Here is an 18,529-nt window from a genome sequence, read left to right as displayed (position 1 = left end):
AACTGATTTGGTTTGATTTAAAAATGTACAAGAGGTGAAAAAAATCATTTAACTTCCCTCAAAATCATGCATACATTGAAAAATACGTCCTGGGATACAAATCAGAATAAACAGTTGCTATAATTTAAATGCATACCTTAAAATTAATATGTATAGTAATTAGGAGTAAAGATAAAGAACTCTATACATGTAATACCAATGGGGGAAAGATCTACATAAGACTGAAAAATTAGTCACAAGTCACCTGGAGGGTGTACAAGTGAATGAAACTTTTATGTAAAATTTAATTTTTAAGAGACATCAGAAATACCACAATATTTAATACAGTATGAAAGGTACTAAGTAGATATACAATGCTCTTGCATGGTATTACTACTAGATAATATTGTCACACAGTTCTTTATTGATCTGATTTTTTATCTAGATTATCCCAGGCCTTTAACAATCTGAAAACCAGTTTTCTTAAAGATTTTAATGCCTACACTTCAATAACAATACTACTGGCAAGTTAGTGCTTCCTCCTTGTACTATTTGCAAAAAGTAATTCAAGCAAAGCTGTACTTTAAGGTACTACTGAAGGAAGGATTTAAACTGCAGTTATGCATGATACACTCTTCTCTTGGGAAGAATGTTTTTGCACCGTTATCTGTTAATACATTCAATATGAATAATATAAATTACACAATGAAAAAAACACACACCTCCACTGTTTTTTATTTATGGCAAAATATTTCTGTTAAATTTAACTCAAGTGTTTGAGACAAATTCTGGCATTTCAGTTATGCAGGGTAACTTAATACAGAATAGAAAAATGTCCACTTTGCTATCTTGAGGGTTTGAAGAAAAGGAGGACCAAATTAAATTCACTTTCAAGGTAAACCTACAGGAGGAATTTATACCACCCTAGTCTGCTAGAATAAGGAAGGGAAAACCAGACTACATGGGAAGATTCTTCATGAAATACACTAAAAAACAAAGACTATAAGTATAATGATCCTTTATAAGCATATGTCACCAAAGCAAACAGGATACAAGAGTATTCACCTGAGATAAAACTTGTATCTGAATATTTTGTAACTGAGTAGACAAAGCATTTCAATAGAGGAAAGTCAGCGGAAATTATTTTAAAATATACATCTGATACTATTTTACAATATATGCAATTTAAGCAATTCAGATCAATGAAAAAGTCTTAACAAAAAATCACAGTGTTTATCAATATGTTAATTACAAAGTGTATGCTACTTATTTTGTTTTTAAAGATGTAATGGCTTGGTTAAGTGTTTTAAAATCTATTCTTCTGAAATCTAACTTGCGTCACAAAATCAAGTAGCAATAATGTAAAGCATCAGAACTGGCTCTTAAAGATTATTTACATATTGATTATTTGGGAAATAATCAACCAAAAAATATAAAAAAGTGATTTTTTTTTACATAGTATGAAGTTATTAATGAGATTAGACAATACAAAAAGCAAAATTCTTTCCTGAATAATGAGTATCTGTGGCACTAAGTTTATTTACTAATGGACTAAAAAATGAACTGCCAAACATGCATTTAAATTATATTAAATACACTTTCTGTTTCCAACTTAGGTTGATCAGCAGCTTTTGTTCTGTTAGAATCCTTCAAAGAGAGAAGCTCAAACAGGAAAAAGAAGGCATATATAAAACAGTAAACACTGACCTCCTGAGGTTCCTACAACATAAAAATATTCAAGTAGAAAATCTACATCACTTAGCAGCGGCTATGTCTGTAGTTGAGCACACCAACAGCACTTTAGTGTGTAAGGAGCAGATGAAGTAAGCCGTGCTTTAAGCATGCCAAGAGGCAGAAACACTGGAATGTAACAAAGACAAACTCACAATTTCAGAGACACTCAGTCAACATTCAAAACTATTAAGACTATGCCACAAGAATTAAGTTGCTTATACATATATATATATACATATATATCCCATGATGTATTATTAGAATGCTAAATCAGAGCTTACCTCAAAAGAACTTAAATGGCTTCTGCAAATTCTTATGCTATACTAAGTATCTGAAATATAAATTAGGAAAACAATACCTCATGGGGAGGAGTGGGGAATAAAAAAAAACCCCAACCCAATCTCAGGTTGCCAATTATATTTAGTTAATTTATTCTCTATGTTTAAATTAAATTTCCTTTTAATTAAAAAACAGGTTAAGTGATTATCAAATGAGCATATTCCTATGTGACATATCTGCCTAACTAAAATCAATTTTTAATCAACCAGGTGACAATATTGCTTTTTCAGTCAACATATAATTACAGGTCCAAATAATTTTATTGAAGGTTGTTTTTGTTTAAAAGCTTTTAGAGAAGAATTTTGCCATTTTCTTTCAATTTAAAATATTACCTATTCTAGAATATTAAAATATCTCCCATATTAAATTCTGAAAAGTATTTAAAAAACAAACTAGAGAATATCACTAGAATTTAAGGGTAAAACAGCTATCCCAATTAGGTTTTAGAGACTAACTAGGAAGCAAATTTTGAGCTCCCAGCGAAGTAATGGTAGTAAAAAGAGAAAAATGCTACATCCCCTTTGGATCCAACTTATAACTAAAAAAAATTTTGGATATGAAAACAGCATTTAATTTCAGGCTCTACAGACTGAAATTTGCAAAGCCAAAATACAGGAAAGAAGGTGAAAGAACATGTTAAAAAAAATACATACACATACACACACACACACATACACATACACAACAAAAACCTTTCTGCATGCTACCATGCATTTGAAATTTTTTAAAACGGTATTTATAAATTCACACACATACAGCTCAAACTTCAGTGCAATGGCTGTATCATTCAACACCTTTAGAAGAATAGAACCATGCAAAGAGGAGCAACTGCTTATAAAAATGGTTATTCAGTATTTATTCTGCAAATGCAAAGGTGACAAACTAAAATATAAAAAGGTTGTTATGGCTTAACATTTTTGTTGCAGATTAAATATGCAGCATTGAAAAATGGAAAGGTGTGGCTTCATCTCTGACCAGCAGAGTTAAAAAGAAAAATCTCTCCATTTTCCTTCATCATCATGGGATACACTGTTCAGGCAATCCAAATTAATAAAGACTTGAAACTTTATATGGAGACAAGATCAAGTGTACCAGTTAGGATTTCACATTCACAGTATATAAGAAAATACACATGGAAGGAAAAGTAAAGGGTTAACTTAACAAGGATTTATTCACAGGAATACATGTAAGTAGAGAAAAATAACAGAAAAGCTAAACAAATGAAATGAAGAGGATCCAAATCAACTTTCACTCTGTAGCTTTTTACTTGCACCCTGTGTGCATATATCTAGGGCACAGAGGGCCACCAACATGCGCCAATACAGTGTAGGAACCCTGCATTACATCCATTAACTTAAACATATCCTTAAGATCATGCTTTGAACAACAAAAAAAAGCTTAGAAGGCATTATGTTGAGTGGGAATAAACATTGAAATATAGCAATCATGTCTTCAACTTCTACAATTGTCTTTATGTGCCAACTAACATTTATGTAACCTCTTACAGATCTTTTACCATGTAATTGAAGTTTAGAAATTTGATAAAATCACTAGTAGTATATAACCATGCAGAAAGCACATCACACTGACAGCACAGAGCCAAAGATTTTGCACAGGTATATCAGCTTTCCACATTGTGCAGGTTACACACAATACAATATCAATCTTATTCCTAACAGATCCTAAAAAGGTATTTCAAGGCCTAGCTGTAAACTACAGTACTTTATATACCTATATTCTTAATAAAAATAAAATCCACAAATCTTAAAAAGGAATTTTAAATGCAGGGCTATATTGAATTGGTAAACTGCAACACAAACTGGCGCAACAGAGGTAAATGAATACCAATCTCACTCTACGTGATGCAAGCATGCTACTTACTTTCCCACTAATTTACTTTCAATCACTATGAGCCAGAATGCATGCCTGAACCTTAAACTGCACTTTAAAATTAATGTCTTGGCCTAGAAATTAAATCTAATGAAGTACAACCATCAAATTATATCCACTACATTAATGTTTTAATGCAAAATCAAGAGTTCTATCTTTTTTTTGATATGTCCAACCCCACTTACTCCTCCCTCCCTGCCCACCCGACAAAGGTAAAAGGAGTGACTCATTTGGCATTTCACAGGGTGCTTCATTGTTTAAATTAGATTTTTTATTTCTGACTTTTTTTGAGGGGGTACCTTAAATTGTAACTTCCAAGAACCTGCTTCTAGTATGGGTCAGCAAGCTGATTTTAATTCTATTAGCTTCATTTGTGTAGTTCTTTATCAGCATGCAAAAACAAGGCCCCATTGCATGGGAAAATTTATAAAAACCTTTAAATAATAATAATAAAAAAGCTTCTTTACTGTTTGTAACCCCCATTCTTAGGTTTCCTTTATTGTGCGTTATATAAATTTTCCTCTTTTATCCCTATGCATCATTTATATGGTTCTTGTTTTGGTACAATTCCCCATAATATTCCAGAATGTACTGTTTTGTGAGTTGACTGAATAGGTTTTTTTTTTTGCTTCTTCACATCCAGTGCGGAGTTGTAATTGAAGACAGATTTCCACCCACAAAGGCTCCAGATGTTAAAACGTTTCCCAACATCGACAATACAGTGACGGCAACACCTCCCTCCCGCCCCTCCCAGTAGGGTTGGGATTGTACTGTATTCCCTACTGGGTTACCCTTCCCCCCTGTAAAGGGTAACATTTTCCCTGGGTGCAGAGGCTCCCTCATAGTCTCCAAGACTGAAGGACCTGTAAGAAAACAGTTTTATAGTTTAACAATTGTTTCTCTTTTGAAGTGAGTGGACCACAAAATTAATCAAGTAATGATGCTATCTCTACCTAAAGAAAATGAGAAATTGGACAAATTGCCTAATGATAACCATGTTGCTTCCTTCTCCTATAGTCTCAACTATCACCTGCAAAAACATCCCTTTTTGCCAGTATTACCAATATAAAGCAAACAAAAATCCAATCTATATTAAAAAAAAAAACCAACCCAAAAACTCAAAGAGCATTACTTATTTTTGGTTGTCTGATGTTTTCGCATAGGAGGTATTAAAGGTGTCCACTACACTCAGCAAATATAAAAAAGTAAATTTTAACACTTTTTTCCCCCCTCTTTTTAAATATATTTTTATCGATTTCAGAGAGGGAGAGACAGAAACATCAATGATGAGAGAGAATCATTGATTGGATGCCACCCTCACGTTTCCACTAGGGATCAAGCCTGCCACTTGGGCATGTGCCTCAACTGGGAACTGAACCTCAACCTCCTGGTTCATAGGTCCACGCCCAACCACTAAGCCACACCGGTAAGGCAACCTTGACTTCTTGATGCTAATTAATAATTCTTCTGACCCTATTTCACTCAGTCATTTTCTATACTCTCAGAACACTTGATTTTCCTGGTAAGGACTTTTTCAATGGTAGCATTTTTAATGATGAAAGTGACACCAAGAACTATAGATAGATTACTGGGAGATTGTAACTAGTATCTGACAGTGGAACTTTCACAACAAAACTCTATGAACCACTCATGCCAAACCTTGGATATTTATGAAAGTTCATGTGAATTCACAAAGGTGACTAGCCCATCTGTGGAGAAGTACAAGCAACCCCTTTTCTCTGCCTATGAAAAATGGGTAGAATACAAAAAAAGGCAGGAAAATATGATTGACTTTTATTTCTAATTAGAAAACTAAGAATTACTACATACCTTGTCTTAGAATATGGTCACCACAGTTAACTTGTAATTGGTGATATGATAGGGACAACAGAAGGTAATAAATCTGAAAGTGCTTGAGACTTAGCTCACGGTTGAATCTTTGGCCCTTGATGCATTCTCATGATTTAACATTAAGTGAATCAAGCACTTTTCCAAAATGCTAAGGCCATAAAATAGCTATTAGGACTCAAGACCTCCTGGGACAACACACACAAAGGATTCTGAGACATTCCAGAGGGTGCAAGTGTATTTCTACTGTCATCTAGGTTAATTGGAATCTTTCCAGGTTTAAAACCTAGCTCAGAGTAAATAAGCAAGCAAGTAAGCAAACAAAACTCCAACATAAAAAGGTAATTCAATTTGCTACACAACTGCTGGACACACCCTGAATACATTCTCTGGCCTTCAGTAAAATCTGTCTCGCTTTATATCTAAAACCTAAGGTATAAACCCTAGTTCGCTGTACCTGCACTGGCCCATGTTCCTAACATTTGTTGAACCAACTCAGTGTGTTAGGCAACATACCCAATTTTGGCATCAGATATTATAACAGCATTTAATCCTCAAAAGAACTCAATGAAGGAACTGAGGCCAAGAAACCAGAATTGTTAGTTCAACTTAGTATGGAAAATCTCAAGAAACAAAAGAGTCCAAGTGAACTTACTCTCTAGCACCCCAAATCAAAACAATCTTCCATTGCCCATTTAGAAAAAACAGTGCTAGGCTCATTGGTAGGCGTTCAATAAAAATGTACATTGAGCTCAGCCGGTGTGGCTCAACAGTTAAGTGTTGACCCAGGAACCAAGAGGTCACCAATTCCATTCCTGGTCAGGGCACATGCCTGAGTTGCGGACTTGCTCCTAGTAGGGGGGGTGCAGGAGGCAGCTGATCGATGGTATTTCTCTCATCAATGTTTCTATCTCTCTATCCCTCTCCCTTTCTCTCAAAAATCAATAAAACCATATTTTTAAAAATGTATATTAAAGATTGAATAATAAATATTCTTAGCTACTGAGACAAAACCCATTTCCAGTCTACTTGGGTTTTCCCTAAAGCCCACTACATAGTAAGTCCTTGATATATCAGAAACTATAAACTCATGCTTTAAAACTAAACCACTTCTATTCTGGTGATCTCTTATAGGGCAAAAAAGGCAACAGTGAAAGCAATGTTAAGTATTCTAACTAGCATGCCAGCTTGGATTTCTTTCTATCTAGGACTCAGAGTGGAACCATGCATTTTATCTTGCTTGATGGTTCTCTAATTCTACTTAAGTAATTTAAAATTTAAAGTTTAATATAGCATGAGATTGTTTTATCCAACCTCTGTAGAAAACAAATAGCCCTATTCTATTCAGTAGTTTTTTATTACAGTCCTAAATTTCTTCATCCTGAAAAATTCTAAGCTATTTACAACTTACCCCTAATTATGGGACTGCAGCTCAAGTGCATGAGGTTAAACACCATAAAAAGCTGCAAGACGCTCTTTTAAGGGAGGCGGAAACTGGTCAGAGAAACGCCTCCAATTTTCATCTCCAACTTGATTTTTAAATCCATGAAGGATCTGCAAAGAGTGAAAGAAAAATCATTAATTTATCAATAACAAAAGATAAAACTCAGATCTGCATAGCTTCAGAAATAAAAACTACTGATTTTATTATTTTAAAATTTTATCCATTTTAAAGTAATAATTCTCAAACTTTGTTGGATTCTACAACATTCTATGTCTTGCCTAAAAGCACCTCCCTGAACATGCTAAGCTTTTTTTGAGAAGTTTAGAACTTAGCAAGTGTCACAGTAATAGATGCTAAGAAATCTCTGGTATAATACTTATGAAAAACAAAAAGCATAGAATTCACTCAAAGAAAAAAAGAAGAATTCACTCAAAGGAATAAAATTTCTATGCTATACTAAGTTTTGTCAAGTTGGAAATATAAAAAGCTTTGGGTTCCTGGCTTAAGTATATATAGTTCACTAATTTTATTATTAGGTAATTCAAACATGTAACAGCATTTTACTTCTTTTTCTTTGTTATGGTTGAATGCTGACTAGAGTTAATCAAAAGGGGGGCACTACTAAAACAAAGAACTATGTAGGTTTAATCCCTATGGAGACCACTTAGATTTACTTCATTCAAGTCTGTATTATATTCTAAATCTCAGTCAGCCATCTTTGAAAATATGTTAATTTGCACAGGTGGGATAATTGAACCACAGGTATCAGTGGTACTGCTTGAAAACAACTTTTTTATTGAGAACAAAGGTCCTAAGTTGTATAGTCTACCAATATTGATTTGAAGAGTCTAGTTTTATATGAAATGTAAAAATAATTCAAACTTTCCATCTAGGACTGTAATAATTCCAAGATGCGTATCATAAAGTCTTTTTAGTTACCTTACAGAACATGTCTCTCAGATCATCTTTTGGGTTAATCCATGATGCAACGGCATCACAAAAAAATATAAAATCCTGTAACAAGCAAGAAATACATTTTAGATTGATATTATATTTGTCAAACTATACATGAAAAAAAGATATATAAACTTCAGAATATGTATGATATAATCCTAGCCAAAATAAAAAGGAAAATCAACTATGATTATAAAAATTGTAAGTGAATTGCTTAATGATTGTCCTTATTCCTCTACCATGAACGAACCTCTCCTCATTCAGTTTATATTGCAATTTAATGCCCTTTTATGTTTTATTTTATTTACATCACAAAACAAAACCCATCTAGTAAATGTTTAGTATCAGCAATGAACTGAAAGTACCAAATGAACACCAATTAAAAACTTTCTATTATTGGATTACATAAAGTAATAATACAATTCTAAGTAGCCTAAAAATAATTTAAGATAGTTAAAAGCATACAACAAATAAGCTTAATTTGAAGCACAGAAATGAATAGATCTAAATTTTAAGACCAATCTTCATATAGAAACTGAAATGACCAAAAGTTAGAAAAAACTAATTATGTAGCTACGAATAACACCTAACCCAACCCAACCCATCCCAATCCAAAACAAACAACCCCCTCCCCAATGCTTAGACAATTTAAAAGATAATTGGATTATTCTGACTAAAAACAAGGTGACAACAAGCAAGGCCTTTAAATATTTCAATAAAGTTTTTTTAAATATAGATTATCACACTGAAAACACTGAAGATACAACATTCAAGATGTACCTGATGTCCTGACATGTTCACTACTTTAATTATCAAAGTGTGATGTTAAAAACTTAAATATATGTACAAACATGTAAAATTTGTGATTACAAATTTAAACATAAGAAACTTAAGATTTTTCTTTTAACTATATCCAAATACATATGTAAAAAGTAGAAATTTCTACCAATTCTTAAGTTGGTAATGATTCATGACCATATACATGTGTTACTTCATGTATAAATTTAAAAAAAAAGTAGCTAAAATTCTAATAGGAAAATGTTCCTTTTAAACATACATAGTAGACTTCATATGATACCTCTAAAACACATTTAAGGTGTGATACAAAAGTTCTTAAATAATGAACAACAACAAAAAAACCACCCTAACTTACTGCCAGAAGGTTATTGTCCCAAGTAGGGACCATCTCTAAAGATAGTAAGTTATTGTTTTACAAATGTGAAATTAGTCAAGATTTTTTCCAGTTCTAATTTGTAAGTTTTTAATGCCTGTCACCCACATTAATCTGAATTTTATAAGCTGGTAATGTAATGTATGTTTATAAACCTAAATTAAACAACAGAGTACTTAATACAAGATAGAAAATATTAAAAGGTTTCAATTTAAAAATGTGTAAAACACCCATCTCTTGGAAGAGAATGGTCACTTTCTTGAAAACCCTGCTTACACTTTTACCCTTTATAATTTCTGTTGAGGAACCTGGACTTTTATTTGGGAGTGCGATGGCTTGCATTTTATTGATTTCATATATATGGTGTCAATCAACACGTTTCTATTTTGTGTGTCTTGCAAATTTGCAGTTGGATTCAGAGATCTGGTCAGACTCATGCTTGATACTATTGCCAAATAATTTTTTTTAATGCTGAAATTGTCTAAACATAGTAAGAATTAAGACAGGAAACAAAATAAGGATAAATAAACCATAAGCTCTCAAAATTAGTTTCAATGGCTGATTCACTATTCTATTTTACTCACTACTGAGTTTGGCAGTTTGATTTTAAGTAACAGAAAGAGTATTCTACTATTAGGTCACTCTCTTAAGTATAAATATCCTCAAATTCAACAAACTGATATTCAGGGATGGGAGACATATACAAAGTAAATAAATGAGGCCTAAATGTGAATGAACAAAGCTTTGGCTTTATTCAGTACAAGAATGAAAATGTATTCGCCCCATCTGCTACTACATTTCATGACAAAATATTCAGAATATTAAGTTACGAACAAATTCTTGGGAACGTCTTACTTGAATTACTCCACTGGGATTCACACTGATCATGGTACAAATTCCACGAAATGCTGAATCCTTTTCCTCATTGTCCCTTATGTTTCTCAGAGAGGTGCACCTATTAAATTATAGAATTGAGTTTAGCATTTAAGTAAGAAGCAGCTTCAATTACAATACTAATGAACAGTATTTAATGGAATAAGCAACACCGTATAATGCTTATATTAAAAGAATTTTCATAAAGCTTAACTTTCTCACACTTCCTGAATGAGGGCCCATCTAATTTCAAATAATAAAAACCATAAAATTCAAATTTTCTTATTAATAGATTGCATCTATAAAATGGACAATTGATTTTAATCTCTCATTTAAACTATTAATGAGCTTGAGCCATGAGTAAATTACCAATTTAAAAAAGACTGCATTATGACTTGTATTCCATTAAACACTAAAATGACTGAATTGAAAGATTATCAATTAAAAGAAGCAGAACATAGGATATACTGCCACAATATAAACTATTATCTTATGGTGTAGATGTTTAACTTTTACATTAATAAGCAAATAAGATTTTTATACATAAATTTAAACATGTATTTCTTAATGCAATTCAAGTTTTCAAATTAATTATAAAAAGGAAACATAATGCAAAAACCTAAATTTATAGAATTTGCATGCATCTTTATTTTACTGGTGGATATTTAAATGCTTTTTATGTGTAATCAAGCTTCTTAACACAGCAAGCATGTGACAATCTTATCCCATGCATCAATTAGTCGTTAGCCACAACATAAAATAAATATACATGACGATGCTGCTGAAAACCTCACAAACCTGATAGGGCAAGATTAGTCACATGGTTGGCAATGATTAAGGACTGTGATTTTTGTAACCAACTGAAAATATATCTAAAGTGAGATAGAAAGAGAAAGAAAGAGTGAAGAAAAATGAATTAAAAAAAAAAGATTGAATAATACACACCAGGGTCTTATAAACTGCTGTAGCATGGGGGCCACCTCTTGAGGACAAACGTAACCAAGACGACCAATTGTTATTGCTAAGGTAACGCAATCACGGTTATACACCACCAAACGCCAACCAAGACATGAGCAAATGAGGGGGAAGGAGAAAAAATAAAGAAAAAACAACAAATAACTCAGAAACAGAAACCAACAGAATTTGTGTATGATAATAAACATAAGATTTCACCAGTGCTGTTTACTACCACCCCCTAAAATAAGGGGCAGCAACATATATGGCATACTCTTGAAAAAGGAAAAACAAAAGGAATTAAAAAAACTTTAAAGATTGAGAGAACACCAAAAACCATGATGAATTGCTTTACTCGCTCAATGAAGTGTCAATTTATCATACTTTCTGTTAATAAAAAGATGAGCGATTATTTAATTTAGAAATTCTTCAGTTAAAGCCAGTTGAAATTTCAGAATTTAATAATGAAATCTATGTTTTTTCCCAATAATTAGTAAATGCGAATGACTACATTTCTGAATTGTCTACTCAAACACACTTCTCAGTTAAAACAGTTAAAATTTCCTTCTTACTTTTCCACATCTCTTTTTATTAGTGATTTCCATTTTTGAAAATTATCTAGGAATTTAATCCAAACTTTGGTCAAGTTTTTTGTTTAACATTTCCAAAACAAACCAGTGGACCATTGGTTGCCTGCTGTCAAAATCAACTGTCAAGTTTTAGGTATTATGGTACACACTGAATGGATTGAAAAATTGCTGTGCTATGTCAAATCCCATTCTGAAAACTCTCTAATGGTGATTAACAACTCAGGTAATAGTCCACTAATTTCATACCACATTGACATAAAGGAAATTCAGACAGTCCACTGTAATGACATGTGATATGTGGACCAAAGTAACAAATATTCTGTCTTTGCTATAAAAGGCATAGCACAAAGTAGATAAACATTGTACTGATTACATGCTAAGATTCTATGCAAAATGGGAATTAATCAAACATATATTCACCATCAAAATTCAGGAAGTCCTTATACTTAAAAGGGCTAAAACAAGTGCAACTCAGAACTGTATTCTGCAATTCAAAGATACATACATATAAATACATTTATACACAACGTGAAAAAAAAGAAAAACACGAACAGAAAACAAACCATGAAGTGCTTTAATGGTGTTCTCTCAAAAACTTACAAGTTAACCTTTCATAAAAAAAGGGTGAGGGGTAAAGAAAAATGTTTAAGGATTACTTGAAGCAAACTACACAGATAATACTAAAATCCAGCAGATTCATATGAAGCAAGAGAAAGAAAACCTATGTTCAAAAGACACAAACTATGCAACATTCTCATTAAACAGGCAAGTATGAACAATCCAATGAAACATGCGATAAAGCAGATGATGGTCCATTGAGAAAGTTCAGTGTAGGATATACTGATTTGGAAAAAAAGCAAATAACTGCATACACTAAGGAATTGGCTTTATAAAATATTAAGATAATGATAATTAAGTTGCTAAAATCTATAGACATTAGACATTGACAATGATTTTATTTAATAATTACTTCCTTTTTTGGGTGAGGAAATAAAACATTTTCTGCAGCCACTTGTATTAAGAGTAATTCAGTGAATGCCAAGTGTGTTTCTTAATCATATCAAATTGCAAAGTATTACCAACTACCTTTTGATTTACTTAGGGTAGAATCATATTTAGAATATAATCTTATAGATAAAGCCAATTTGTTAAAGGAATTCACCAGCTGATATCCCACAAGAAACTTTAACATACATTACACTCAACATTTATTTGCAGTTACGCATTCACATTTAAAAATAAATAGAAAGTTTCTTTAGACTTAATAGTAATTTTATAATGGCAAGTGTTCCAAATCTGAATGTCATGTATAGGTACTGCATTCTAAAGAGATAAAAACTAGACAGGATTTCATAACCATCCTACACAAAGACTTTTTTACTTTTTAGCAAGAAAATCTGATTCGCTTTATGATATAAACAGTACCCATACAGCCAAACAGCCATATAACTGTTTCATAATTAAAAGATTTCCTTCCATACCAATAAACATAACAATTTTAATCACATTAGGCCAAAATAAGCTTTCTATAATTAAGAAACATAAAATTAAAACGCCCTTGAAAACAATTTTTATTTAGAAAACCTTATTTTAATCTTTGTCCAATATTTTGGTAAGACCTTCATTGACTATGAATATATTACTGGAATTATCTTAGTATATAAAGAGAAGTGCCTGATTGAAAGCAAAATTTATATCTTATATCATTATCAGCAAAAATCTAAGAAGGTGGAAGGAAATCACCCTGAAATGTGTTCCATAGTATGGTATGGAAGGTACTCTTTAATATAAACATGCTCTCTAAATGCAAAAGAGAAACAAGCCTCCTGAATAAAAATCCCACAAAGTACTGCCTGAGTCTTCAATTTGAAGGAAAAGTATACACAAAATAGAAAATACATACGTATATAAACCATTATAAACCAATTAGCCACTACATTGCAATCTATCTTTGGCTATATTTTTACAGATTAAAAAAAACCCATTACTTTCAGCTCCCAGTTGCTCTCTGAATTAATATAAAAGTAAAATTTATATTTCTCCATCCTTATTTTAGCTGGGGTCCATTTTAGGAAGTATTAAGACACTAGAATAGGGGGAAAAGGTGATTTTAAAAAAAAAGTTTCTGAAGATTGGTTATGGAAGGCAGCTAAAAACAGTCCATTCCATTTACCGAGAATCCAAAATAGCTGTTAATAATAAGCTGGGTTTCTAAAGCTAACTTTGGTTTCTCTATGCATCTTAATTTAAAATTAAAAGGCAAGTAATTTTCTCTTCACCAAAACAGTTCAGTCATATGGTACCTGTATTCTCTAACAACGTCTTTGGTGTGTTGGGTCTGTTAATGATTTCTACAAGCTGGTGCAACACCATAGGAATATAAGGCTGCATCTCTATACCTAGATCATCCCCAAAAGAGAAAAACAAAAAAAAATTTCAATGTTAAAATACCAACTTTGGTTCCTTTTTTAACTGTGACATATGCTATTATTAATATGTAAAATTAATTTAAATTTAAAAACAAAACATGAAAAAGGCAATTACAAAAATATTAAGGCATTTAAAAACTTACACTTTTAAAGAAGAAAAAAATCTTACCCATTTGAATGGAGATTTCTCCAATTGCCCATGTGGCATTATTACAGACTGATATGAACTCTGGGTTTAGGTTGGTTCCCAATATTGGCATGAAATCAGCTAGAAAAAAAATGTTTTAAAATGTATACTTATCAACAGCAGTGTATTATGCTTTAAAGAAAACCTACTAGGTGGAAACTGAAAAGCAGGAAAGAAATAGCAATATTTTAAAGGTGTTGGTAAATATTTATCTTAAGAAACTGAGAGAGGCAATATCAGAACTTTCATATGAAGTAGATCAGGAAACGTAAGATTTGGAATATTTCAGGTTTCACTAAAAAGAGTTGGCATAGTACTCTTGTCATCAGACTGAGAAAACTCAAAGGTAAGGGAAGCATGATACATTACAACTTTTTTTCAAAGCTAGTTTATATCACATGCACAATTTTTTAAAAAAAGCAGTGATTTTGGTTTTTAAAGTAACTTTTACCCTAGTGCTCAGATTGTGGTCTCTCAATATCATTTTGCACTTAAAAGGAATGAAGGTCTCAGAAATGTTTCACTGCAGGTTAAGGGCAGGAAATGTACCCAACAAACCTGTACTAGTTTATTATACCACAAAGAACGCAGGAGCCAACTTAAGCTACCAATGCTTACAGGTAGGACAATTTGGGTACACTCAAAAAACAAACACAAACTAAACTCTGAAACATAATATAGATACTGGGAATCAATTCATTATTTTGAAAACTAGCAAATAAAAGAGAATCAAGCAATGATCCTGCCTCTCCTATAGAATGTGTACTTCAGGGAAATAATTTATTGATATGGAAAATGTCTCTGCATATGTATTCTCACTATTAAATGAAGAATTAGAATATAATTTTTAAAAATCAGTGGATGTAAAAACCAGGGTTTCTCAATTTTAGCAACACTGATCATTTGGTCCAGATTATTCTGTTGTGTGTGGGGCTGTTGCGTGCCTTGTAGGACTTAGGCCAACTTCTTTTGTCTCAATGCCCTATATACCAGCAACACACCCCTAGGGTTAAACTAAATGTTCTGCAGGAGCCCTAGCCTGAGGAATGAAGGATCCCAGGTTCAATTCTGGTCAAGGACACATGCCTAGGTTGCAGGCTCAATCCCCAGTAGGGGGCATGCAGGAGGCAGCCAATCAATGATTCTCTCTCATCATTGATGTTTCTATTTCTCTCTCCCTTTTCCATCCTCTTTTGAGATCAATAAAAAAATGTTTTTACAAGAAAAAAATGTTCTGCAGGAGGGGGGCAGCACACAGAATTTCCCTGGTTAAGAATCAGTAATCTAGAAAATAATCATTATTATTGGTAACATAAAAAAAGAGAGAACTAGACATTGTGCACCCCCTAAAGAAGGGACACATGATCTATAAAAGTCTTACAAAGGAATGAAATCCTTTCATACAAGTTTAAACTCATAAAAACTCAGTTAGATGGTTAATATTTGTAAGAACAAGCTTCACACAAGACAAGAATTCAATACACTTTCATTTAGAGTAGTTAGGTTGGAAATTCATGATTTTTAAAAATATATCGTAATTAATGTTATTACTCAAAGTTCAGAATACAATTATTTTTTACAGAAGTACAACTGGGAATTGGGTGAAGAAACTTCCAGTCTATAAGAAATAAGTTCTGGGGATGTAATGTATGCCATGATAACTATAGTGAACAATTCTGTAGTGTATATTTTAAAGTTGCTAAAAGAGCAGATCTTAAAAGTCTTACCACAAGGAAAAACAATCTTTTTAACTTTTTGAGGTGATGGATTTTAATTAAACTTGTGGTAATCACTTCATAATATATACATAAGGTGTACAACATATCAAATCATGCTGTATACCGTAAACTATAGAATGTTATGTATCAACTGTATCGCAAAAAAACTGGAAAAGAAAAATACCCCAAAGCACAACTGTATGAAATGAAAAAACCTTTTAGGTCAATGTTTTAAACCAAGGTTTATTAAATAATGCATAAATAACTCATCCAAAAAAGATGGAATACAGAAATGAAGAAGAAAAAAAAAGTAACCAAAATTCCATTTAACCCATGGATTTGACAGCAATTCAGGTTACATTATTCAATAAATCCCTTGTTATCTTCACAGAAGACTAAGACAAATGCTATGGTATTAAAACAGAAGCAAATCATTATTTACTTCTTAAGTAAATTGCTTGAAAAGTATCCTATGATATCTGAAAAAGTATGCTGCTTTATCATGAGAAAACCTAATAAAAGGCTGCTGAGTAATGGTGAGTTCAAGGGGCAAAGAACAGGAGTTCCTGTCCTTCCTGCTTCAATCAAAGAAGCTTTAACCAGTCAAATGTACATTTATAAATGTTGGGATTCCATGAAATTACATTTTAATAATAAAAAACATAGCTGACATTAAAATCACATCATAGCAGTAGAAAATATTCCTACCTATACAAGGCTTAACATGCTGAAAGCAAGCTTTTGTCAGATCACCTAACAGGGCGAAGGAACTCTGTCGAACTTCTGGCATTTTATCCTATAAGAAATAAGCAGAAATTAACCCAAATGTGATACAGAGAACCAGGTTTCAATTCATTTTACTTTAACAGGTCTCACCTGCATGCACTGATACATTAGTGTTAGAATGTTACTTCGGGCTACTAGCTGTTCAATGTTGCCTCCAAGTCCTTCAGCCAGGCCACTGAGTAAATCAAGAGCCACTATCATAAAATCTTTATCTGGAGCCTCATATTGATCTGGTTGAGCATTGTTCAACTGAAATTAGACACAATTTTTTGAAAAATTACTTTGAATCAATTGTTAAAAAATTTCATTTGTATACATTATGCGTCTCCTTAGAAAAATGCTTATGATGCCAACAATGAGATACAATTTTTTTTTTTAAATACCATGGCTTGTGCAAGAGTCTTCTGTACTAGGTTTACACAACGCTGATACACAGGTTCACAGTATGGAAGGAAGCCAGACTGCAGGGCTGTGGCAACTGAAGATAGGCACTAGAAAGAATAAAGCATGAGTGTAAAATTTATGGGTATTGTTAACATTATGATAAATACTTGAAAGTATACTAATTCAGATCCAGGTTATTTCTGAGCTTGCTCTACTAGTCTTTTTAAACCTCTCACCTGGATGCCACTCATTGCTGTTAAGTTTGCCAGCCGGAGGTTTCCTCAGAAAAAAAAAAAAGTAAAACAGTAGTTTCTAGCCCTGGCTTTTGTGGCTCAGTTGGTTGGGTGTTATCCTGTGCACCTTCGATTCTGGTCAGGGCACATGTGGGCATGCAGGTGGCAGCAGATCAATGATACACTCTCACATAAATGTTTCTCTCTCCCCTTTGCTCTCTCTCTCAAAATCAATTATAAAAGTTTCTATAATGAATGTCACCTGTCAAGAACAGATTAAGTTTATATATTCCTATTTTTTTCTCAAATATTAGAGATCTATTTACTTATCCTCCCATTCTGGTAAATGATGTAGGTAGACTTTACTGAGCACATTCTGAGCCCCTGCTTATTTAGCCATAACAACTCTTCTTGTGTTGCTGGACCCAGAATTAGTTATTGCTCTTGGTCCCAGAAGTTTATACTTCTTGGCTAGGGACAATCCATGGCAGAAGTGTGACCCGTAAAATGATAGGGGGAACAAGAATGACAATGACTGAATTGGCTCTACCAATATCAAGTCATTTAGGTTTAAGTTACTACATTTGATAGTGTGCTGAGTTATTTAAATATATAACATTTCTTTTTAATTAAAAAGTATTTAGTATACATGAAAGAAAATTTCAAACTAGACAGAAAGGGTACAAAGTGAAGTCTCTCTTTATTAGCATCAAGTCCTAATGCTACGTCAAAGGCATCTAGTCAGCCCTCCACATCCATGGACTCCCAAAAGGGGATAACAAACAGTACAGGCTTTTATGGGGAAAAATATGCATATAACCAGATCTTTGCAGTTCAAACTGGCACTACCCAAGTATCATCTGTGTATTAATTATGGTATAGCTATGTATCTATATCAAGAAATGATTAGAGATAGATGTATATGATATGGGAAGATCTCCATGATAATTTATTATCAATTAGGAAGAGCAGATTAGAGCCCTGGCCAGCTTCGATCAGTGTTTAGAGCATCACCT

General features: G+C 32.7%; 1 protein-coding gene across 4 annotated transcripts in view; it reads right to left on the bottom strand.

Annotated features, from left to right (window-relative positions):
* Positions 1-3,198: 3,198 nt before the first annotated feature.
* TNPO1 (transportin 1) overlaps positions 3,199-18,529 on the bottom strand; it is an 88,798-nt gene continuing 73,467 nt past the window's right edge. For 2 of the 4 annotated variants that reach the window (XR_013995939.1, XR_013995941.1), the window contains exons 16-24: positions 17,280-17,387; positions 16,987-17,145; positions 16,819-16,906; positions 14,375-14,473; positions 14,080-14,175; positions 10,215-10,314; positions 8,174-8,248; positions 7,202-7,344; positions 3,207-4,805 (exon numbers count right to left, since the gene is read on the bottom strand). Coding sequence is in view for 1 of the 4 variants with exons in the window: in XM_081090043.1 (XP_080946169.1) it covers positions 7,237-7,344; positions 8,174-8,248; positions 10,215-10,314; positions 11,178-11,253; positions 14,080-14,175; positions 14,375-14,473; positions 16,819-16,906; positions 16,987-17,145; positions 17,280-17,387 (909 nt within the window). In the remaining 3 variants the exon portion in view is untranslated. Of the gene's footprint in view, positions 4,806-7,201; positions 7,345-8,173; positions 8,249-10,214; positions 10,315-11,030; positions 11,105-11,177; positions 11,254-14,079; positions 14,176-14,374; positions 14,474-16,818; positions 16,907-16,986; positions 17,146-17,279; positions 17,388-18,529 lie in introns of all 4 variants that reach the window. The other 2 variants (XM_081090043.1, XR_013995940.1) reach the window with 2 other exon arrangements.

This window comes from Myotis nattereri (genome assembly GCF_964212035.1).
Source record: "Myotis nattereri genome assembly, chromosome: 4".
NCBI classification, from domain to species: domain Eukaryota; kingdom Metazoa; phylum Chordata; class Mammalia; order Chiroptera; family Vespertilionidae; genus Myotis; species Myotis nattereri.
This window is presented reverse-complemented; position numbering and strand designations above follow the sequence as displayed.